Source organism: Oxyura jamaicensis, chromosome 1, assembly GCF_011077185.1.
Source record: "Oxyura jamaicensis isolate SHBP4307 breed ruddy duck chromosome 1, BPBGC_Ojam_1.0, whole genome shotgun sequence".
Lineage (NCBI taxonomy): Eukaryota > Metazoa > Chordata > Aves > Anseriformes > Anatidae > Oxyura > Oxyura jamaicensis.
This window is the reverse complement of record NC_048893.1, coordinates 188,328,405-188,354,059: the sequence shown is the minus strand read 5'-3', so window position 1 is coordinate 188,354,059 and position 25,655 is coordinate 188,328,405. Positions and strand designations below refer to the sequence as shown.

The following is a 25,655-nucleotide window of genomic DNA, read 5'->3' as shown; positions in this document are numbered from 1 at the left end:
TTCCTCACCTCCAATTTTCTAAAATTTTACCCAGGAAAAAACGAACACAAAACCTAGTGAAGAGTAGGTCCTTAAGCAACTGACAAGCAGTTCCCAACTACATAAGCAGGAACAAGTGAAAAGTATTTATATTATTTATATATTTATTATCAGGAGAGTATTATGGCAGAGCACCTGCCACCTGAGGATGCTCAGGGAGGAGTTATTTAGGGAGGTCCCTGTGATGATTTTCTTTCTGGCTGGCCATCAGAGAGGTGTTTATTTTTTTTTATTATTTTTTTTTACCCTCTAAGTTTATTTCCTCCTCCTCTCTTTTTTCCTTTTAATTTTTATTGTCACCAAAATTAACTGTTACCATTAAAGCCAAAGTTTGCTGCCTACTACGGACAATCTCATCGTTCTCTGTGCAACCAGTCAGTTTTAAAATATTACTTCATATTGAAAGCACAGAAAATGACATTAATTCTTGTGCAAGGTTGATTAAGTTTATCACATCATAACTGAACATTTACATTGCAATGGCCTCAACCAATTTATAATGCAATTGCCTCAACCAACAGAATACAAAGACTCAAGGCAGTGCAACAATGTGTTTGTTTTAATCAACATATTCATAAAATTTACATCATTTTCTAGAAAAAGTTGCTGCACTAATTAAGTCCTGGTTCTATGCTACAAGATACAATTTTAGTTGTTTCAAGTATTATAAAAACTCCAAAAGTAAAAGCTATACCTTGAAGAATTCCAATGGCCACAGGGACGTTATTATTTTGGCTCAGATAAAAAATGAAAAATGAGAAACACCGTGCAGATCTGGTTTGTTGGGCTTGCAGGTTCAGGCGGTACACACAATATCCAAACCAGAAAGAGAAAATCAGTTAAACAATATCCCTGGGTTTAAAACATACTAGCAATATATAATATACCGGTGTCGTATTTAACATACAAAATATCCTTTAGTATAATTTATGGCTTATATAGTCCTTGACCTCAAGGATGTATTCATTCGTTCTTCTTGGTGAAATCATACGGCTTCCACCACTGTGCAAACTGCAACACTTTCTTCCTCTGCTCCTCAAAGTTCTGCCTCACTCCTTTTCTCCAGAGCCGTGGTTCCAAGTCCAGCATGCCACCAACGATTTCCTTTGCAAGTAGAACAAAGATAGATAACGATAAATGACAAAATGCCGTATCACTTAATGCTATTTTAATAAAAAAATAAGACTTTTTTCCCAATTATGAAATCATTTGTCAATGTTTTTTATTGAGAGCTAGTTATAAAAAAATGGAAATTCTGAAAAATATACCAATTCAAAATTACAAATGTAGTTTGCTAGATGATTGCTTCAGCAAAATTCTTTACAGTACAACACAGCAATGCACAGCATAAATGTCCTAACGTTGCAAGATTGTTGATGGAACATTTTTGACTGAAAGAGGGAAGTTTGGAAAAAAAGATACCCATTTTAATTCAAGCAAGTTATATTATTTATAGTAATATATACCCAATCCCTCTTAACATTTTTGCCCTGCCGACTCTTTCAATAATTGATCACTGTGACAGAATAAGAAAAGGAAGATTTTATTGTAGCACTTCCTGCATATACCCTCTATTCCACATGGAGCAATTTAACCACACAGGTATTACCGCAGGAGTTGTCTGTGAGCCTGTGTGTATGTGCCCTATTTTATTCAAGCAGGAGTCAGTGTACCTATATGAGGCTACCACTGTATCAATAACAATATTTCTTCTTTCTTAAATAGCTGCAAGTATTTCCATCTATCAGACTACATGTCAAAACTCCAGAGTCCCTATTGATTCAAAAGAAAAATGGATCTATAACTCTGAGTACCAACCAGTGAAGAAAACAACTATTTCTTTATTCACAAGCTGAATTATAATGGCTCACCATGAAAAGATAAGCAATGAACTGTGATAAGGTACATCAAAGTGACTGTTGATCTTTTTACACAACAATACCTTTCCGAAGTAATGGGGGAACTTGTGTTGATCTTCAATGACATGAGCAAATCCTCCTTGAAGCCCAAAGTCCACTGAGAAGTATGGCAATCCTTTAGGAACCTATACACACAAAAATGCATTTTTAGATGTTTAACAGACCGTAGGCATTTAACTCATCTCCCCACAACTTCCTGAATTTGAAAATGGTTTTACAGTTGGCAGTATCACATTTTATTTAAAACTACCTCTCAGACCATGTATGTGTAGTATAAAACTGCTACCAGGTGACAGTAAAACCAACAGGTATGGGGAAAGAAAATACATGTCAACTTGATAAAAAGACACCAAAACCGGAAGTTTGCTAGGTGGAAGAACAGAGGACAACTCTGAACATCAGGTAAGAGACTGGGAGGGACAGACACAAGAAAAGAGCCAGACAGCAGCATGCACACCAAACAAAAGTCATCTGACTTCACAACTCTGCATTATGTGGGATGAGGAGAAATTTTAAGACTATTATCAGCAATCTGCATTTATTAAAGATCAGGGGATTTATGGTAAGAATAAATATTTACCCGCAGGAAATATTGATACTCTGGGTGAAGGGGGAGAAAGGAAGACGCCTCTACAGAGAACAGATTACTGGAAAATCCCACTACATGACTGGAAGTTATGATTAACCTGCCAAATTGGATAATTTCATAATTCGCTCAGTTACTTTCCACTCCTAATTGTTGAAGATGTTCCTGTACAGATAACACTTACAGAACCTCAAACTCATGCACCTCCTCTGCTACAACCCAAATAACTACAATTTCCACAAGCAATATTCCTTATGTTGCTCGTGGATAGAGTTCATTTTCTTCTTCAGAGCAGCCCATCTGGAACTGTGCTTTGGTCTAGTGACTAGGACAACACTGATAACACACCAGCGTTTTAACTTCTGCTGAAGAGTGCTTGCTGCCAGGTCAGCTGTCCCAGCTGTGTCCCTTCCCAGCCCAGGGAGCGGAGTGAGAAACAGAGCTGGCTTTGATGCTGTGCAAGCATTGGCTGCTTAGGCTCATGTGCTAGGGTTCTGCCTCTGGACACTAGTCCCAATTTCTGGGCACAATTAGCCTGTTAGATGTCTCAAACATGTCTATTTTTGTGCCTGTTCTGTTTTCTGTTTTCATTCACCTGAATCAACTGAATTCTTTCTTGTCTGCACCTAACAGAGCTGGTGAAAGCAAACAGCTAGGCGTTATCTTCCTTAAAACAATCTCCTATACACAGGAAACTATCATCCCATCCCCTTTCAGCCTTTTATTTCCTAGGCTGCCAAAACGCTCCATCAGTTTATTTAGTTAAGTTCTCTAACCTACGCTCTCCTCCTCTATAACTGTCTTAGAACCAGAGCTGAATTTTCCAGCTGAGTCCTCACAATATATAAAGCCTCTCATACTGTGCAGCCACCCAACCTCTTAGTCTTCTGCATTTAATTTCTCTCTATCATATCAGGCTTCGTGTCTCACTATTAAAACTCACCTCCTCCTCTTTCTCCTACACTAGGATGTTTTAGCATAAAGTAGCTATATTTACTAAAAGATAGTTTCAGAAATTAAGTATTATTACTACACAGTAGTAAACTACACATGGTAACAGCTATGCACCAAACATCATTCGCTGTCATACTAAAAGGATGGACTAATCTTTGAACTTAAAAGTTTCAGGATTATTCCTTTAAGATTTGTATACAAAGATGTTTCCATTTGGTATCCAGGAGACAGACGTAGCACTGTTCCTTTCTTTTACAAATAAAGATTTATAACACTATTTATATCTTCACTTCATAAATTTAGCAACACAAAAGGCTGTTCCAGGTCAATGCAAAAGAGACACCGTATTTTTTTCTGGACAGTAATTTGCAAGCCTTTTGATCTATCTTAATTCTTAAAGTTAATCAAGAAAATTATGCTTATACATGGCCTCAGCATGCCAGCTTTGTTCTCAACCAATGCTTGCAGCTCAGTCCATCTGTTGTTGAAATAAATGGGAATCTTTTTTAATGTCAATTAGGAGTTCTGTCAGACTCTTTAATTCTCATCACAACTATGCCATCTCCTGATCCACTAATTTAATTGTTTTCCCTCTCTTCTCCTTGGAACAGTTAATAACCAAAATAGATGAAAATAATTTGCTGAGAAATTCAGTGTTCAATACATTTCATTACTTACCGATTTCCGAATATCTTTTGAAGAAAGATCAATTAACTTCTTGTTCATGGACCACTCTTCATCAGACTCCATTATAGCTTTCTGTAAAATCATTTTTATCCAAACGTGAGAATAGTCCTTCATACAGCAGAGTATTAACTTTTCAATGGAGTAAAGTGAATTGTAAGTACTTTGCACTGCAAGTACCAATTATTTCTTAACAAAGTAACCTCAATTTTGGCAACCTTTCTGATTTCAAGAACTTACATACTTGATAGAAGCACCATTTAATATCCTGAAACTGTCTTAATTTTTTTTCCAGAAATTTATCTTTTGCCTGACACAAATTATCTTTAACAAGAAACTTCCAAATTATTACGGACTAAAAGGTCACACTTCCTTTTTACTAAGCTCATATTAAACCCACTGTGATTTTATTACACTATATTAGCATTTTTTTCTCTCTCTTTCCTTTTCTTTAAGGGGAAAATCCAGATCAGAAGCCTGATTGCACTCAAATACTTATAAAGCTGCCTCTGTATCTTCTGTAGTATGAAAGTGGGTATAGTGTAGGTAACTTAAATTTCATTTACTGTGTATTTCAGTGGTGTAAGCTTGTACTTCATCTTTCTCTTTGTATTCAGAGAAAACACAAGTTTTACTAGCACTTAAAGCATAACCAATGATTTCAAACATACTGCATTGCTACTTGACACTCTGACTGTTCCACTTCATCAAAAAACAATCACATTATTTATTTCCAGAAAACACACAGAATTTTTCAAAGAACAAAAAAAATAATTTACTTATAAATATTAATGTATGTGTGCACCCAGCCATATTTACCCTTATAAAAGTTTTTTCAGATACTAAATCGAATAAAGGCAAATAACAATCCAGTTTCTGAAAGTCAAAAGGCCCCGTAGAAGCATCAATGACCTTTTCCTTACAGGGTTAGTTGAAAGAGACCAAAAAACCTATAGAAGAAATATTTATCGTGCTATCTAATGTTCAACAGAAACCTAGGACACGTGAAAATTTGGTCTACTAAATAAAATGAAGATGAAACATTATATGATGATATTTGTTAGATCAGGAGATTATTTTCTTATTTTATACATCCCGAGGCACATGCATGGTTTTTTTAATTTATACTACAGGACTTCAGCGAGGAGTATTGTAATCCTTACAGCTCTGCAACAAACTATGAATCTCTCAACTGTTTCCAGAACTAGTCAGTGCAGTCAGACTTGATGCAACTGCAGCGTGACATACAGCTCTTCCACTGACTACTTGAAAAACAGAACCACCGCACAGAATTTGTTTTAAGATCAAGGAATATTTCTTCCTCAATAATAAAGCCATCTTTCTGAAATGCTTGTATAACAAAGATAGTTTTCAAAAATAGATGAATTATGATAAACACATTCAAATGACCTAAGAAAAAACATTTTCATATACCTTAAAGTAGATTGGAGCCATATCTCCTACTTCTCTTGGAAGAGGAATGCATTCGTACACCATGTGGTATCGTTTCTTCATACTCATATTTGTTTCTATGAAGACACAGTCCAAGCCTCTCGCTTCAAACATTTTCACCAAAGCTTTTCTGAACATCTGTTTAAAGAAAAAGAATGTACAATTTGAATTAGGTTTTCAAACTTTCAGATATAGTAAATTATTTTACTTACATATATATATACACATATATCCTTAGAAATTAATAATAAAATGAAACGGCAGCAATCATAGTAGGAAAATCCTGTATTATTCAACAATTTAATATGAACTACTTTTATTATAGCACAAACATAGGAAGTCTAGCAAAATAGCCCCCAGCTCAAGCCCTCGCTTCAGTCCTTGCCCGAGCAAAGTTTCAGGGATGCCTGTGCCTAGCCACATACCCAGCTGCCATCAATCCCGCCTTGCTCTTGAACCTCACTCATCACTGCAGATATCTGGCCATCACTGGCTGTGGCTGACCCTGTCTACCAGTGAGGTGGCAGTGAGGTGACACTCCCCCGACTTGCTGTCACCTTCCACCCCATCTCACCTGCCACCCGTCACCTTCCCTGTGGAACAGCCTGCTCTTGCTGCTCCCTGACTCTGGGCAGTTGGTATTTGCATCTAAGAGATGCAAGAGCATAATTCTACAGCTTGCAGTGTAGGTGCTGAACTAAATTATTGAGTGCAATGGATGATTTCAGAGACCCATTCAGACTCATTTTCAAATGCATAAAAGATTTTGACTTTGTGACAGGATGGATGTTTCAGAATGTGACTCCAGTTAACATCCTGAAAACTGTTATTTTAAATGAAGGCCCTTGTATTACACCCACTCCCTAAACCACTCCCATACTGTAAGCCAGGAATTCACTGAAACTGTGTGCGCTTCATAGACCACTAGTACCACAGGTCCATTACTTACATAAGTCATAAATTAACCTTTTCACATTGATTTTGTTTTTGTTCTTGATGAGTAACGACGCTTAGAAGTACAAACACCACAATTAAAAGGCTAATCCCATCTGAGGTTTAAGATTTCCTATTTTAATGCAATTGGAAAGTTGACAAATCAAACATAAGCAAATACAGGCATTCATAAATATATCAAGTACTACAATAAAAGAGATGGAAAGCAAACCACTGCCACAAATCATTACCACAACGGAACTAGAAGGTGAGGTCTCCTCTCCTCACCCCTTTGTCATCTTCCACAGTATTAACCAGACCAAAAGTATACAAAACTTGATCAAATCTCTGCATCTTAACCAAGTATTTAAGCTCTCCAAAGCAGGCACATGTGCCCTGAATTCTTCCTTGTAACTAAGCTGTTCCACCCTGTGACAAAATAGTGCTACACCTCCTCACCCCCCAATAACCCAATGAAACACAGCTGGAAGGTATTTCCTACTAAACAGATCACTGAGCCTAGTGAACAGATCACTGTGCCATGACAGATATGGGACCTTACTGGACACAGAGACAGATAACTGAATTACAAGCTTGCTATCTTCTCCCCCCTCCACCTCCCAGACCTCTACTGCTGAAATGCACCGAAGCAGGCAGCTGTGGTGAGGTAAGAGAAACATTAAACCAAAAGCTAAAAATTACTGTTATTTAAAGTTGCTACCCTGCAATAACAATGGAAATACAAATCCAGTAAAAAGCCTGGAATATTTACAGATGTTAGCTAGCATTTCCCAGACTGCAGTTTCTTGTTTTTTAAATGCATTGCACTTTTCCTCCAAATTCTGAGTGGGCCAAAATACCAAGGGTTGTTAGCACTGGAAAGGACAAAACTGCTCATAAGAGCGAACAAGAGGGCATGGCTTATGCTCAGATGCAAAGGATGTTGATACATGCCACTGTTAGAGCAACTGAACACGCAGATTTATATCTTCTCATATTAAAAAATTATATGTGTATTTACTTTGGCAAGTGAAGCGCATAAAAGTCTAAAACATGAATCATGTTAAATTCCAGTGCCAGAAGCCAAACAGTATAAATGAACCTTTCCTGCTTTATTTGAACGTATCTTGAAAAAAATCCCAGCAAAAATAGTTAGCTAAAACATGTGCTCATCCAGCGTAACAGAGATGTTTTTTTCCCTCAACCACAGTATCAGATATGGCTCTGGCATCATTAAGTTAGCTTAGCCACTGACTAAGTGTATGTTTACACTCTTGTGGAAGCCTTCCAGACTCCTTCTACTGAATTACACAGGAGCTGAAAAATAACGTGTCCATCACTCCCCTAAGTACTTTCCTACAAAGAAATGTTTAAACTGAAAATTATTACATTCACAGCATTGGTGGGTTTACCAACTAGTTGCATTTTCTAGCAAGGAAAAGTCTAGGGTTGAATACAGAAACTGCGTTTGCTCATCTTTTCTTTATCCTATTTTCCTTCTAATATACACTTAGAAAAGTGATCATCTTTTACTTATACCTGTTTCTTCTACACCCCTGTTTAGTTAAAAGCCAGCAGGATAAATAGAGGATACAGGATAAATATAGTTATCTCTTCTCCCTGGTGCTCTGTTTTAACTCCTGACCCTACTTACCACACTTATTTGCTTCTTAGACAACTTTCTAAGGCATTTCTGTCATATGCAAAAGTTCTTTTCGTTCCTGCTTGGGCGGAGCATAATTAACAAAACAGCACTGCATAAAAATTACACCAGCCATGCGAATCAATGCTGGGAGCAACTGTAGAAAGTAAGAGAATCCATCTGCCAGGGTTGAGGCAAGATCAAAGTTATTTAAACCATTTCAAACTCAGGGATTAACCTGTTTTTAAATCTAAGCAACTGTGCCAGCAATGACCTTTTTCCATAGTCTGAAGTACTCTCCAATATTTTGATGTAAAACACAGGTTGTAAGTTATTTTTCCCTTGTAACAATCATAAAGGTGGGGCTGGGAGACAGGCTGATCACTGTCAATCTTTTAGGCATACATTTGTTACTATTCTGATTTACATTTTCCAAAGAAAACAAAACTCAAAACCTTCAAAATGTCTTCATATGACAGTTGGAAAGCACGACCCATCATGCTTGGCACTTTATTCTAATAATTCTTTTCAAAGAAAGTAGGAAATTGGATTCTATCAGGGACCTGACTTATATGAAGAATAATGAAAATAGTTCTGTCTTGCTATCCACCACAAAACCAGATTAGCTTAAAAAAAACCTCATGTAAACAACATATCTTTAGCCGTTCTTTTATTATAAGTGATCTTTCTGTCCTGACAATCTTTTTCTTAATGGCTGCCAAGCCAGTTATTCCACTTTCTGTAAGGGATCAGCTGTACCTATGTCATTCTTAATGTGTTCCTCCAACCCGGTTCCAAAGAACTCCAAGGAGAGAAGCTCTACAACATTCTTAGGCAACATTTTTCTAGAGGTCATAAATGGTGGGTAAACACTGAAGAAACATTCCCATTTTCCTTTATCAATTTTTGACCACTAATTTCCAACCATAGTGCAAGAATGTTCTTCTGCCCCTTAGTAGAACAAAAAAGAGCTGACAAGCTGGAAATTATGCAAACAGATACTTATGACAAGTATAATATTATTCAAAACAATATTTTATAGTAAAACTCTCAGAACATGAGCTAACCTGGATTTCTTCCCAGATTTCTTCATCCAAAAGTGTGGCTGCAGTATGGTGCTGTAAGGGGGCTATCAGGCAGTGACCTTCAGTAAGGGACTCGTTGCTTGGTAGAGACAAGTACACCTACAAAGAGTAAACAAAAACTGAAGTGCCTATTCTTCTAGTGTTAAAAACCTTCCTGTCGCTATGGCTAAGAATTACAGTATCTGATAGATTTTAAACCAACAGAAGCCATTAACTTCTATTTACAGCAAGGTATTTACAACAAGGCCTTTAAACCAATTTAGCTTTCTTTCTGTTCTTTACCTAACTCTTCAATAGCTAATGAACTTGACTGAAGAACACAGAAGCATAGAATGGTTTGCGTTGGAAGGGACGTTCAAGACCACCTGGTTCCAACCCTCTCCCATAGGCAGGGGCACCTCCCACCGGACCAGGTAGTCCAAAGCCCCATCCAGCCTGGTCTCGAACACCTCCAGGGATGGGGCATCCACAGCTTCTCTGAGCAGCCTAGCCTTCACACCCTCTGAGTAAAAAAAAAAAAAAAAAAAAAAAAAAAAAAAAAAAAAATCTAATCTAAATCTCCCCTTTTAGTTTAAAACCATTACTCCTTGTACTATCACTGCACTCCTTGGTAAAGAGTCCCAGCGACTGAAACACATTCAGTAAAAGCCTAAGCAAGTGGGAAAAAAAGAAAAAAAAATTCTTGAGCTGAAGTTTGTTTTGGGCAAGCTGCTCTTGGTGGCCCTGCATGAGCAAGGAGGTTGGACCAGGTGACCTCCAGAGGTTAACTTCCATTCTGTGATTCTGTGAAAGTTAGCATTATCCATCAGTAGCTCCAATGAAGAAGCAGTATCCAGACAGCAGCTCCACTGAAAAGGCAATAATATCAGGCTAATAGAGTAACCAGTTATGAACCAGTTTATTATGAAATCACACTGGTTTTGTCCATTACAATACACAAGTATTTTTTTTTTACCTTTGATATGTATGTATATACAGATATGTATATATACATACAGGTATGTACATACATGTAGGTATATGCATGTGCATTTAATTCCTCAGTCTATAAAAGGTTTATAAAAATGAAAATCAAATGAAAAATATCGATAGTAAATGACAACCTTGCATAATGATCAGAAAAAGCCTATATTGAAGCATTTCAGATGTCTTAAATCCAAATATTTATATATATTTTAAAAGCATTAACATAAACAAGAAGGTTCACTGTACCAAACTTTTCTTCATTTCAAAGGATTTTAGGCTTAAGAATTGAATTCTCCACTTATCTTTCTTTGACATCATTGAGATACAGTTTGTAACCAGTTCAAATTTCCTCCAGTGCAATGTGATTTAGTCTTTCACAAATCCACCTACAGCCTAATCTCTGCACTCCAATCTTTCATTATTGCTTCTGTCTTCCACAAATCAGAAGTTCTGATATCAAAGACTAGCTTTATAATTCATGACAGACTTGTATCCTTTCGTCCCCAACCCTCAAGGAATTCTTGAAATCAATAGGAAGGTCTGGGAGATTAAGATGAAGAACGATGAAACATTTCAAAGCAGCAATTGTGTTCTTAAACTTAGGCACTCTGCCATTAACACTGCCTTCTTTTATTTCTTTTTTGTTTTTACTTTTGTGCTAAATTACTATTTTCTTACCTTGGTACCAATTGCAATAATAAGATGTTTAGAAAGTTCACTGCTATCAAAGCAGTATGGGCACTTTTCCATGCGTGCAGCAAGCAGTTGGTGCTCACGTATTGCTTTTCTTCTTTGTATTTCTTCCTCTTCCCCACTGCGTGCTCTTTTTGCTGCTTTGGAAACAAACATGTCATCCAGAGTGTAGTAGTCTCTGTCAGTTTTTTCCATCATCTGAAAAGATTCACAAAAAAATGCATTTATATACAAATAGGTAAGAAGAAAAATACTTAGCTCTTTGGAACATCCTTTACTGAGAAAATGATAAAGTATGTAGCAGCAGTAGCACTGCTGCATTCCATTCAGCACCTGCAAAACGTGCTATTATCAGATACGTCTCCTGAGAGCAGTCATACACAATCTCAGACAGCATAGATATTAAAGTGTAGATGTGTGACAGTAGTGAGAGGAATATATTACTAGACTCGCTCCATCTCAAGTGAGGAGCTAGGTATTTCAATATTACCCTGACGTAACTCCAGATGCACATTTTTTTCTTCATCACGTATTATCATACATTTTATTTCATCTCTCCTTTCCTCCTCCTCCTCCCCTATTACAACTATCATTGCCCATTACATCACCTGTTGTAAAATAGCTACACCATAACTCTGCGCCTCCTATTCATACTCTGTGGAAACATGCCAATGATTGTTCTCAAGTGAACAACACTAAGCCATTTTCTGAAGAGAAGTCTTTGTTTTCAATACTTAGTCTTTTTTGAAAGTACCTGTTGCTACATAGGCATAACCAACACAACAAACATTACCAGAAACAAGGCTGCATAATCCTCATTTTTGTAGGTTTGTTTACTAATTGTTATGCTTTAGTTAAATGCCATATATTTAAAAGGAAGCTCTGAAAATATTTAGTATTCGTTATGAAGATGTGCTTGAGAGTGAATGGAATCTTACAGGATGTTAATAATATGGAAACCCAGACAAAATAGCTATGTCTCACCTAGACATTACTTCAAAGGAATGGAGCCTGTAGCTAGGAACTGGAGGTGATGCATGGTGACAGAGCGACTGCAACAAGAGACAGTGAATGGAAAGGAAAGGAAGGGCAGAAAACCGTGTGGGTGTGGGTCACAGGTCAAACTTAAATGACAGAAGTTTTCACTAACCTTCACCACTCAACACGCACATGCAGATGTGTGTATAACATCAATCTTTATCAGTCTTTGATGACAAATAAATCCCATGTTGTCTTGCCTAAATGAAGACTTAAGTCTTGATTGCCAAGACTGACCGTAAAGGATTTAGGAAAGTATTTATCCACTTACTTTTCTGACTACCCTATACAGCTTTAAAATTATGTGCCAATATTACCCTAAACATTCAATATACACAACTCAAGCAAAGGTAAAAAGCTTTCAAAATATTTTTTTTTCTCACTACATGAGTCCTTATGCTGTGATACTTTTATGCTAGACCTGACTGCAATTTGACCTTGAATAGTTTCAGTAATTTCCTTATCAAAATGACAGGGGAAAAATTCAACACATTATATAGATTTCTTGATACAGGAGGTGCTAGACCTTCAGAGCACTGGCAGATTTATGTATGAGCAGTTTTCCTTCAAGAATTAGCAATAGCATTTCCTTCAAGAAACAGCAAAGGTGTCTTTGCAACAAATCCTAATACATATTAAAATACAGACTGGGGTAGCATTAGTCCTTTGCTAGAGGTAACTGAAGACATTTTATTCAACAGGTAGATTGCTTTCTGTGACTGCGTAAATGACATGTCTTTGTCAAGATAATGAAACAGAACCTCATGAAAACTCTCTTAAAGCAGTTAGAAACATCTATCCAGGGAATATCTGAAGACCTGTACATCCATTTTCTCTTCCTTTTCAAGACCTGAAATACTGTCCTCTCACAGAAAATAACATAAATGACGTTGTTCACTAGATATACTTAGACTAGCTGAAGCTTACATTCTGCCCGCAGAGACAATAAAGTTTTATTTTTTTCCCACAAAGAGCAGGTTTGAAAATTAAAGACTTTACATTTAATATTTTGAAGTAAAATATTAATATCTGGCACATGCACACAAAAATCTTTGTAGTCAATTTGCTAAATATCTCTTCCTTTGGGTACAGAGGGCTCCTGAACCTACAGATACATATTGTGAACATTCAAAAGATTCAAAAAGGTCTAGTGTCAAGGGTGTCATTACAGTTTTATTACTTGCTTAAGTCTAAGGGGCTTCTCTTCAATCTCTCAGATATGTTGGTTACAGGCATTTCATCTCATTACAAAAACAGTTATTAAATCCAACCGAACAACATTAAGTTGAATGTTTGAATGTTTGATATCTAGAATATAAAGCTAAATAACAATGATTCAGCAAACCAACCATCTGTGTGACAGACCCTTTGAAACCATCTCCTCCGTAACCTGCAAAAATCCTGTCAGAATGGACTGTTGATTTATATACGTGCAACTTATTTCACATGATTTGCCTGCTTCATTCAATTTTCTTATACAAAGAACATACGGTGTTTGGAGTGGTCTGCCTTGTTTAATGCTCAAATGTAGCCACCACTTAAGACAACAGCAATATTAAAAACAACTGCCATAAGTGAAACATTTTCCTAAAAAAAAAGAAAATTCTCCATATATCCCAGGAGTAGTCTGTTTAGATAACATGATAAGACAAAAAGGAAAAACAAAACAAAACAAACAAAAACAAACAAAAACAAACAAACAAAAAAAAAAAAACTTTATTTTGGAGGGTAGATGGGTAATTTTCCAACCCAAAACACAGACAACAGCTCTTACCTTTCCTGAACACTAAGGTTCCCTAAAACAGATCAACAGTTTCTTTTGAAAATGCTCAGTACTTTCAGTACCAAACAACTGAGTTAATTATAAAATACTAAACAGATAAAGTTATATGGTTATATATTGAGCCACCTTCCAACTGATATTTTAACTGAATTGCATAATAAAAATTATAAAACTAAATCTGGAAAATGCAATTCTGGTTTAAGATGTAACATTTTGTTCGATACAATTGGATTAAGCAAAGTCAAGGAACTCAATAATGTAGACACAAGACTACTTCAGAGTAATAAGGGAACAGTAAAATGGTAGGTAGCAATGCAGCATTTTGGCAAGAGAAGCCACAGCAAAGGCTTACATAGAATATGCGCAGATCAGGTTTGGATCACCTCTAGCAACAAACAAGATACTGAATCACAGAATATCCTAAGTTGTAAGGGACCCGCAAGGATCACCATGTCCAACTCCTGGGTCCCCAAAGGACCACCCAAAAAGTCAGACCATGTGTCTGGGAGCATTGTCCAAACGCTTCTTGAACTCCAGCAGGCTGGACTGGGGAGCCTGTCCCAGTGCCCAACCACCCTCTGGGTGCAGAACCTTTCCCTCACCCCCAGCCTGACCCTCCCCTGTCCCAGCTCCATGCCATTCCCTCAGGTCACTGTCCCCAGAGAGCAGAGCTCAGCGCCTGCCCCTCCGCTCCCCTCGTGAGGGAGCTGCAGGCCGCCATGAGGCCTCCCTTCAGCCTGCTCTGCTCCGGGCTGGACAAACCAAGGAGCCTCAGAAGCTGCTCATACATCTTGCTCTCTAGACCCTTCACCATCTTTGTATCTCTCCTTTGGACACTAATAGTTTTATGTCTTTCTTATATTGCAGTGCTCCAAACTGCACGCAGTACTTGAGGTGAGGCTGTATCAGCACAGAGCAGAGCAGGACAATCCCTTCCCAGCTGGCAGTGCTGTGCATGATGCACCCCAAGGTACGGTTGGCCCTCCTGGCTGCCAGGGCAGACGCTGAAATATCATTACAGATCCCACTGCAACAACAGAAGACACTAAAGACTGTAAGGCAGTTCAAGAAACCAACACCCCAGTTTCAGACATTAAATAAGTGCTTGAAATAAACAAGATACAAGAAGAAAGTTATTTCAACTTGCTTGTGCAATAAAAAAGCCTACCCACTAATAATACCCCTCCAGCTGTACACTCCTCAAGCACTATTCCCTTTCCCTTGCTGAAGACCAGGCAAGGGGGAATTGGAAAAATAAAGGCTTATTATTTTTTCCCAATTTTCATGCATTTAACAAGTTTACAAGACCTTTATTCAAGTAATAAATCTAGCACATCAATGTACAGTGCCATTATACCGCAGTTTTGAGACAAAAGACCCAGTTACAGATGGTCAACATGTCCCTGAATCTTCACGTCTTGTCACATTTTTCACATCCTTTAGATGACTTTAAAATAATGTTAAAATGGGACATACTTTCGCCTTTAAAAACAACAGTTATGAAAGGAATAACATTTTCTTTGCAAATTCCCTGTCATCAAAATGTTCTTCCAACATACCTCAAAACAGTGCAAAAAGTTCAGAAACCTAAAGACAAGCAAAAATATTATTCAGCAAGAATTGTGCATTCCTACTGAAATAAGATATACTACAAGTTTATGTCAGTTAATCTATGCAGCAATGTTTTTGCTGCCTTTAGAAGAAAAAAAAAAAAAGACATTTAGTGTACAATATTCTGCAATATTGGAATAGTAGCAATGAAAATAATTAACACATTCTTTGCCAGTAGCAGTGAAAATGCCTCTAAGGGCATTAAGTCCTTAAATATGATCTTCCCTCAAGTGCTACAAATGCCAAGCACCTATGTGTCAGCACTGAAATACAAAAAAATGCAGCTGCTATTACAGCAGATGAGATAGTACTGATAGTACTCTTCAATTACTGCTCTAAACATTACCTTTTTTTTTTTAGATAAGTTATTCAGGAAGAAAATGGTAATTCTCTCTCCAAAAATTTATACTCTTGCTTTTCCAATAAGGTGTCCAGTATGTTCTGCCAATTGCATGGTTTAGTTATAATGAAATCTCTCTGAACAAGGTACTAGGGAATTGAAAGAACAACAAGAGAGTTCTCAGAAAATGCTAGAAGGGAAGCAAAGAATAAAAAGTGAATTATTTCATAAATATTTTCTTCAGTACAAAAGAGAGAGCTAGTAAAAATCCAAAGAGGAAACTATGCTGCTCTATTAGAGTTGCTCAAAAGCCCTGTGCTGCATTCAGTGAAGTATCACACTTGTTAGACGTGGAAGGCACTGCATTCTGGAAGTTGTGTGGTTAGTTCCCTGTCCATGCTTGATGCTACTCACACTGTATTTCAGGTGCTGCACAGCAAAATAGGCAGTCACCTATGTATCACTTCTAAGATTGGATGTCTTACATAAATCTCTGAGCAGCCCAGATTTTATATAAGAAGTTCAGGTATCTATAAAGATGATGAAGTCATTGTTCCTACCAGGCACTGGCCAATAAAAAGAGCTGACCCGACACCCTCATGTGAGAAGGCCTTCTCTTGCCTTCTCTTTCCCATTTCACTTTTTTGTTCTGGGCTCATCTGCCACATCCTTCCTTCATATGTGCCATCTATTTTCCAAATTTTCCTTCTCCTTTGGCAAGTAACAATTACCCAGAGAATAACCAGGCAGTTTTGGCATGCTTAGCACCACAGCATCCTACACCTCATGGCATGCAACAGTCAGGTTTCTACCAACCATCTGATGGGGGAACTGTTTTCCAAAACCAGGTTGCAGCTTTGGTTTAACCAACAGAGATAGCATCATAATTTTGCTTCTCTGGCCAACAAAGGTCTGCAATACACAAACATTTAGCAATAGTCAGGGAAGACATCCAAACGTTTTTCAGGAGGGCACAAAAAGCATTCTTTGGGCTCTCATTTAGACAGCTTTACTGCACCGCAAATGTGGCAGACCCCCCCCCCCAAAAAAAAAAAAATAATAATAAAAAAAAGAGAGATCTTTAACCATTCAGCCCAGGAATCCAAGAAAGGATTAGCATCTGACTGTGCATAAATGAAAATAATTTGAGATGGAAAAGTTACAATGTTGTATTTGCTGATGAAATCCATAGCATATCCTTATTATTCATGTTCATTATCACATTATGTAAGTAATTATACAATATTCATTTCATCTTTTTTTTTTTTTCTTTCAATGTTAACGTTACTGAAGCCATTAGGCACCTTGGCATGGGGCTGGTTCTGAAAGTAACTCCTGTAGATCTGTATTCGACACACTCCAGTCAGCCTCATTTTTCTGCCAACACTTGTTCAGATCACTGGAACTGTCTCTGTTTAATTTTACACTGATTCTGTTTTTCTTACTGCTACAGTAAAACCCCTGGAGTCTTATGCAGTGCTGGCTGCCTCCATATTCAATCTGAAGCATGCTGTGTCTCTTATCTCTCCCTCTGCTGCTATCACTTGCTCTTTGGGTGCACCCTATGGAAAGAAAGCCCTACTAAAGAATTTAATGTTGTCGTTGAAGTTAACCTCAAGAGACAACTCCTAATCAACGGGGATTCTGCCTACGTAATACACTGAGTGCACCTTTTCCTCTTCAGATTTCCCCTGAAATTTGGGGATGAAATAGGAAATTCCATTAAACACAATTAGCATGGTAACAAAATATTCCTGCTTTTTTTCAGGTGGGTTTTCAGCTTATTTTCTTGTTCTGTTTTTTATTTATGTGCTGAATTGCTGCTGCTTCTGTTTTCTAACACAATCGTATTTAAAGTTGCTTCCATATAAGTTAATAAATCTGCTTGGAAAATCTGTAAAAAAAAACGTATATAGATTGTATAAAATGTACGATTTTGATTTTAAATTGTCATGGCAACACTGACGTCTTCAACCTTAAATGACAGAGTTAATATCTGTGGAATGTTGTACTCATCATATATTTTGGGAAGCTGCAAAAAAGAATGAACTATTTTTTTTGGAATATAAACCTGAGTGACATAAGAATACATCTCGCCACATTTAAATTTAGTCAGCATTTAGCACTTATTGTTTAGAACAAAATCACCTCAGAAAAAAAGCCTTCCTGACCTCAAACTGCGTTTGTTCAAGCCATATCAAGATAAAGTTTTATCATGTTAATTTTATCTTACAACTCCAACCTCCCTACAACAGAAACTGATTTTGTAGGTTTTAATTCCACAAATAATTCAACACACAGGTATTGTCCAAACTGATCTTCCCAGTGAAATCAGACACTAAACACATCGCATCAAAGGATTTAAACGTATCAGTGCAGTCTTTAAGTCCTATGTCACTGACAGGAGAACATTACAAATAATGCTGTGAACAAGGTAGCTCAGGACCACCTTGGAGCAGCAGGAAGTTAAGCAAGAAGCAAACAACAGAGGATTGATCAAGGATTAGAGACCACGCTCCTTGCTGCTTCTGTTATTTGAAATGAAAATTGCTCATTTTGCTACAAATTGTTATCAGGACAGATACAATTTTATGTAAAAGTCAGTTGAATTTAATGCAAGCCAAACAAAATACCTTCAGCCACAGACTGTTAGAAGTACAAATGATTAGCATTTAACTTTACAGTTATCCCTGTCCATGATTTTAAGCCATGAAAAAGGGCTGTCCTGCACAAGTCTTCATTTGTAACACACGTGGTAATTCTAACCTAATTCTTAACAAATACAAAACGCTTATGCAGTCATTTACTATGAGCTGCATCCACACAGTTCCTCTTTTTCCCAAGTTTTCTTCTGTAATCTAGCTCTCGCAGCTGTCGATTCAGTTCCACATACAGGAACAGCTTTAATTTTGTGTCCACACAATATACACAGAAAGCTGCCTACTGTATTAAACTGAAACCCAGTGGAACGCAGGACAAGATGCTTGAAATTATTTGTCTCAGGTTTTTGTATTAATGTTTCTACAGCACACCGTGCACATGCTTAGATCTTTAAGTAAATGTAAAAAGTGACAGCGCACAAGAGCATTTTAAGTGCTTTATCAGGTATATTAAAAGCTGCACTAGAAGGGCTTCACCAGGTAAAGAAAGAAGAAAAACATTTATTACATAATAGTACAAGCCGCAGCAACATCCTGCATTTTTTAGTTTAGCTTGTAAAGTGCTTGCAGACTATTATTTTGCTTTGGGGTGATGGAAATGCAAATATGTACAACAGGCAGGTTTGCACAGCAAGTGAAAATGATAAGGCTGAAAGCAATTTTCCATTTTACAGACTTCAGAACCAAGGAAAGGCAACATGTAAATGCCCTGTTTGCTAACCTATAATACCAGCATATCTCTTTACTAAATCCATAAGTGAAGGCCAGCATTACTAATGTACTTTTCTACTTATAAATAATTGTCTTGTATGTTTAAATTCATGTTACAGATTACTGCAGAGATTTTGAAATGAAATTAGTCTGTGGGCAAAATTTAAATGGTCTGATGAGCAACATAATCTTTCTCACTTGCTTTTTGTAAAACAAGCAAATTAGTAGAATTTCTGCACGCAAATAAAGGTAATTTCTATTGAAGTAATGTTCTAGAAACCAGTCTCTATACACCCACAAGCATCTACTGATGAAATGAAAGGATTACATAAGTTTTAACAGCATGAATTTGGGAAAACCGAACCACTTATTCAGTACTACTTACAGATGAGGGCAGAAGGAACTACAGACACGTTACTTAAAGCTAATACTAATAAAAACTGAATACTTCACATATATTTTGTATTATAAAACTGTCAGTAAAAAAAAAATAAATCAATTTTCATCTTTTTTTTGTATCCTCTAGTCATGCTTCTGTAGCAATGTGGTACATGCATAGTTTAGTTTCACTCAGCTTCATGATTACCACCATTTTGCATTAAGAATGCAAACCTGGCATTCATGTGAATTTACTGCCTGAATACCTATGATCAGATCTCTTTCTCCTCATTTTAGAGGTCTGCAACACAATTTCCTGTGTCTGAGCTAATTCTCTTAATTCCTTTTATACCAAAAAAAATCCTTTAGCAGCCATTCAAAATTGGACAGATGGCTGACACCACCAAAATACATACTTCTCTCCAGTGACTCTCCAAAATTAATCTTGAGAATCAGTTCAGATTCAATTTCTATAACATTAGAAGAATCCCAGCTTTTTGTTTTGAAATTCTACGATTCTTTACAGTAAGCTCTAGTTTTGACAGTCCTGAATAGTTATGTAACAGTAACAAATTGTCTAGTTATACTTTCTTCCAGATGGTTTATGTACCTTTTAAACAGAAGAGACTCCTGAAGAATCTATTAGTAAATTCCTTTTATAATAAAAACTAAGCATTTACTCCTGTCCTCTATTTTCTTTTCAGATTGCCATCATACTTGCCATCCTCTGTTCCTCAGCACCATGGATGAAAAAAGGTTGTTCTCACTGGCTTGTGGTTCAGCAGTGTCACACCTGACTGTTTCCACGCTACTTAAGCAGGGACCATTTGTTTTTAGTCGTTTGTTATTATTCATCTCAAATTCAAGTTTGGATTTAAAATGATGGATTTTTATAAATTGGAGCTAACTTTCATTCCACCGGCACTGTTGAGACAGTTAATCATTTATTCTCCATAAATAATAGCTCATGCATAGGAATCTCTCTGACCTCACTTACAGTTAATACTAGAACCATTGAATCACCTAGGTTGGAAAAGACCTTCAAGATCATCAAGTCCAACCATCAACCTGACCTAACAAGTCCTATCACTAAACCATGGCCCTTAATGTCACGTCTTAAATACCCCCAGGGATGGGACTCCACCAGTTCCCTGAGCAGCTTGTTCCGATGCGTAATGACCCTCTCCATGAAGAAATTCTTCCCAATATCCAATCTAAACTTCCCCTGGCATAACTTGAGACCATTTCCTCACATCCTGTCACTTGTCGCCTGAGAAAAGATGGACATGCTCCTCACTGTAGCTTCCTTTCAGGTAGCTGTAGAGAGCAGTAAGATCTCACCTCAGCCTCCTTTCCTCCAAGCTAAACAACCCCAATTCCCTTACACACTCCTCAAATGCAAATATTTCATTAGTTCTGTCAAGCACTCATCTTTCCTAAATGTTTAATTTATATCTTTATCACTTTTAGCAACACAAAATTCCTTCAGGCTTCTTCCAGTGAGCTTAATTCATGATTTTGTTTTAGCAAACAAAATATTTATTCTCTCTATGTAATGTAATTCTCTCTAGATCAGTTTTCAACCTTTTTTTATCACAACTTAATTTCAGGCTGCTACGCTCAGGTTATGTTCCATTCTCCTTACTTGGGCATGACAAGTACTTTTAAATAACTGTTAAGTTTTGGATTTTTCTTTTAACCTCCAAAAGCTCTTTATTCTTCTGTTCACCCATCCTTGGATTTATTTTTAAATAAAGTTTCATCCCATTTGGGGAAGGTGTTCTCTCCCTTAGAATGGTTTTGTCAGCACACATTTGCAGTCAGCACTTAGTACCAGAGATTCCCAACAGCCTGCAAGCATTTTCTCTTTATGTATTCTTTTCCCAGTAAACAGACATTGCATCTTTTTGTTGCTGTTGTTATTGCTTCTTTTTAGAAGATAAACACTATATTACATTTTCCTCTATAAGTATGCAGAAGTTCAGTTGCCAAGGTTCACGATCGTTTGTGTAGAACTTTTATTTTTAAAACAGCTACATACTGAGACGAGGCCATTTCTGTCCCTCTTCTACCTGGATTGAATTTCAACACTATCCCAGAAAACCTTATAATTTAGGTAACTTAGATCTTTGAGGAACTGCCTGCAGGTGCAAGACTGCAACCAAAGATGCCATGCACACAGGATTCAGGTTTTTTGTTTTCTTCAAATCAAATAATTATAGGCCATAGCTTTTAGCAAATGGGAGATAAGGAGTCACTGAAAGGAAGTAAAAGGGGATATTCAGCCCAATCCCCAATTACCTTAACAATCCATAAACCAAAAGCAGAGAGAAATACCAGCTACGGATTTTTTTATTTTCAAATTGGTAATGGCCAGAAAAGTGCACGAGGATGCATCATTAGAAATGTGACCTGCTTTTATACTTTCGCCTAAGCAGCCACAGCCCAGAATGAATCTGAGTGAATCACTGGTATGGGAGATCTTACGTGAAGTGTCTCAGTCATCAAAAACTTAGAAAATTATATTTCAAAGTTGAACAGAAAAAAAAAAACAACACATTTACATGCAAAAAATACAAAGAAAAATTACCAGAATTTTCCTTTGAAGACTTAGAAAACTAAATAATAAAGAAGTCTTTGATCTCCGTTCAAGTTTGCTCTTCTTCTCTGCATACAATCCAGTCCTTGCATTAAAAGTTACTTAGTACAATGTCAAAAACACACACAAAAAAAAAAAGGGTAACTGAACACACAACAAGTATCAAATGTTTGGTATGTTTCCAGTTTGAAGCAAAGAAGCTTGGAATTGATAAATATATGAATACACAAAAAATACTTTCCATAATTTTTAGAAACTTCAGGGGTAAGCTAAGATGATTTCATTTATAGCATCAAAATCTATAGGCAGAGGAACGGCACAGTCAGTTCATGAAGGAGCAGAATGCACCATATTTAGTCACTGGAATAGGCTGCCCAGGGAAGTGGTTGAGTCACCATCCCTGGAGGTCTTTAAAAGACGTTTAGATGTAGAGCTTAGGGATATGGTTTAGTGGAGGACTTGTTAGTGTTAGGTCAGAGGTTGGACTCGGTGATCTTGGAGGTCTCTTCCAACCTAGACTATTCTGTGATTCTGTGATATTTCCTGCATGCACGTTTCTATCTCTTTTATGTCAGTAAAATCATCCAAAAGACTTGAACATTATTCAAGACAATCAGAATTCTCACCAAAAAGCAACATACCTAGCACAGTAAGGCTCCATTGCCTCTTTTTTTTTTTTTTCTTATAATAAAATGCTCAATCAGAAACCCATACACATCACACCTTACCTTTGATGCCATACGCATGAACAGTGCATTTTGATCCTCTGCTGTTCTTGTCTTCTCATTTTTGACTAAATCCTGCAGATTCATACTGTCATCATCCGGAAAGTACCTTACTCTTTCTTTATCTACATGAGTAGCGACCTGGAAACAAACATATTGAATACAGTAAAAACCTAGTGAGAACGATCAAGAATGAAATTGAGACCCTGATAATTTCAACACGTTTGAAGAACAAAGGATCAGGCTAAGCGCATTTGAAACAACTTGGCTAGCTGTTTCATTTGACCTAAGGAAAGGAGCAACAAGCATTTCCTATTCCTTCAATTGTTTCAGTAGGTCTAAATAAAAATATTGCCTTGTTTCACAATCACGACATCTCTTATATCCTTAGGCTGTCAGAGCTCCAACACTACCAACTCAGGCAAGCTGTACAGTAATTCACTGAAATGGTTGATCAGTTCACAGTGATGGAATATTCCAAAAAGTAATCTCCATTATTTACAGAAGTTTTTGAATTCTCAATTAAACTAAGACAGTTAAGCCAGGAAAAAAAATAGAAAAAATAAATAAATAAATAAATAAATAAGAAAAAGCAATCAAATACATTATTGAAAACTTTATAAATGTGGCACTTCTGCCATCTTAGGAGTACACAACAAAACAGAATTTGTCCTTCAGAGCAGGATGAAACTAAACACTGCAGAATCATAGGGCATGGTAATTAACATAGCAGAGGTGGTGTTTTTCCAAAATAGCAAGAACAGGAAGATGACAACCAATTCCTCACCTCTTGTTCCTTTTACTCCTCCACATCACTATTACATTTGATCTGTTGTACTAATCAGGGATGTACTAGAAATATAAGGTATTGTATGCTCCTCCAGCCCCAAGTTCAAAATACTAGTTTATTTACTGTTGCAAACAAACGTCAGAAGAATAAAATGTTCCTCCAGCCTCCAAGCTTCTCCATGTCCCCCAAACACTTTGCTGTAAAAGTTGGCTCATAAGTTTTATTATCAGCAGTACTTTTGATCAGAAGAAAAGTGAAATTACCCACAGATATCTTGGAAATATTCAGCTCTGATAAACTTTATTGTTTACAAATTTTATGCAATAAAAACTGCTTAGCTAAGAGACTGATAATTTGAAAAAAGAATTACTTTTCCTTGATTGTGAGTTTAAATAAGCCCTAAAACAGTCCCTAGGGAAACATAAGTCTGAAAATAAACTTAATATATGCTTAATATGTTCTCTAACACTTAATTACAATCATCATCTGAAGGGCACTTTTTAACTACCTATCGACAGTCTGATAAGTCACTTACATCAATTCATGAACCATAAAAGTAAATCTATAAAATCATTTCTGAATTTCACTCAATACTCACTTTTACAAAACTTACCATCTGTCTCTTTCTCCGTCCTCCTCTAGGCTCCTGTGGTTCAGCTGATGTGGTCACAGGCCATGCCCTTCCACTTTGATCTGTTCTGACAAGGATCACTTGCTCATCTTCTTGACGGCTTGAAGCCTGCATCAGAAGATATATTTTAAAACAGAGGTTACAGACAAAAAAAAGCACCTAATCTCACACTAAGTAAAAAATACTTATTTAAAAGATTATTTAAAGCATTTAAAGCTCTAAAGATAAAAGAACAAATTCTTTACGTTGCATGTTTGTTATAATTCAAAGCAGGTAGTATTACATTACACAAGTTCTTTTCCACATTAAAAAGGGACAGGATATCGAATACATATGCAACTACTCAAGTCCAGAGCAAACATAAATTTCCAAAAAGAACCAAGCTTGTATTCCTCATTCTTTCTCATAAAGGTTCATCCCCAGAAGAGATACAATACTTCTGAATACTTCAATATATAATACTGAATAGCAAGCCAAAACATTAGCTATTTATGGCTTTTGAATACATTCCATTAGATCAGACATTCATTTCCTACACAACTGGCGCTGCAAGAAAGAAAGAATTTTACAGAGTGGTCCTTACAACCAAGACATAGATACAGAAGGTTAATTCCAAAACTACTGATAACGTTGGTTTTACTTTATCAGAATCCATGACACAAGATGCCAATTACCTGGTTTCAGCTCATTCTGTCAGCCACCGACAGGTGAAGTCTCTATCATTCATATGAACACACAGGTGATCCCCTAATTTTTTGGCCAGAAAATATAACTCCTTATTATATTTGGATATATTCAGACTGTAAGGGCAGAAGCAAACACCTGCCTCAAGGAACTACCTACAAATGAGGTCATCTTAGTTTGGACAGAAAAGTGTAATCCCCAAAAATCCCAGTTTACCCTTCAGCACCTAAGATTTTACAAGCCTCAAGATCTATCAGTAGAATTCTAGAGTTGTATTGAGTTATTTCTCCATGCATTCTCAAAACTGCTTCCATTTTGCCAGAGATGGATGGCTTAAATCTATTCCACATCCAAACCCAATCAGAATGCCTGGACTAAACACCTTTATCCTTAAGTTTTATCCCTGGTTGACTTAGTTCATGTCCAGTGCTCATTAACACTGTTGAATTGCTCAAAAAAGGCTGCAAGACACAGATTCCATTCAGAAAAACATGTCTTTAGGTGAAAATATTCTGGAGGAAAATCATTCATTTATGTGGGAGATTTAACTTCAATGCAGCTCAAGAAGATTACAAATCTACCTCCCGTGATTTCTCTACCCACCAAGCTGGGAGGAGAGGAAGAGGAGGCCTGGAATAAGCAAGACTGAAGAAAAGACACAAAGGACTCACTTAGCCAGACAGAATTTACAGACACATCTGAAAAGGAATTATTATCAAATAGCCCAGTGATGAAGGCCCTCTATGGATCCC

General features: G+C 36.9%; 1 protein-coding gene across 1 annotated transcript in view; it reads right to left on the bottom strand.

Annotated features, from left to right (window-relative positions):
• Window positions 1-576: 576 nt before the first annotated feature.
• The window catches only part of CWF19L2 (CWF19 like cell cycle control factor 2), a 71,787-nt gene continuing 46,708 nt past the window's right edge, over window positions 577-25,655 (bottom strand). The window contains exons 11-18 of the mRNA XM_035327452.1: window positions 24,202-24,327; window positions 22,802-22,939; window positions 10,939-11,151; window positions 9,277-9,393; window positions 5,617-5,772; window positions 4,177-4,257; window positions 1,982-2,083; window positions 577-1,143 (exon numbers count right to left, since the gene is read on the bottom strand). Of these exons, the coding sequence (XP_035183343.1) occupies window positions 1,003-1,143; window positions 1,982-2,083; window positions 4,177-4,257; window positions 5,617-5,772; window positions 9,277-9,393; window positions 10,939-11,151; window positions 22,802-22,939; window positions 24,202-24,327 (1,074 nt within the window). The 3' untranslated portion in view covers window positions 577-1,002. The remainder of the gene's footprint in view (window positions 1,144-1,981; window positions 2,084-4,176; window positions 4,258-5,616; window positions 5,773-9,276; window positions 9,394-10,938; window positions 11,152-22,801; window positions 22,940-24,201; window positions 24,328-25,655) is intronic.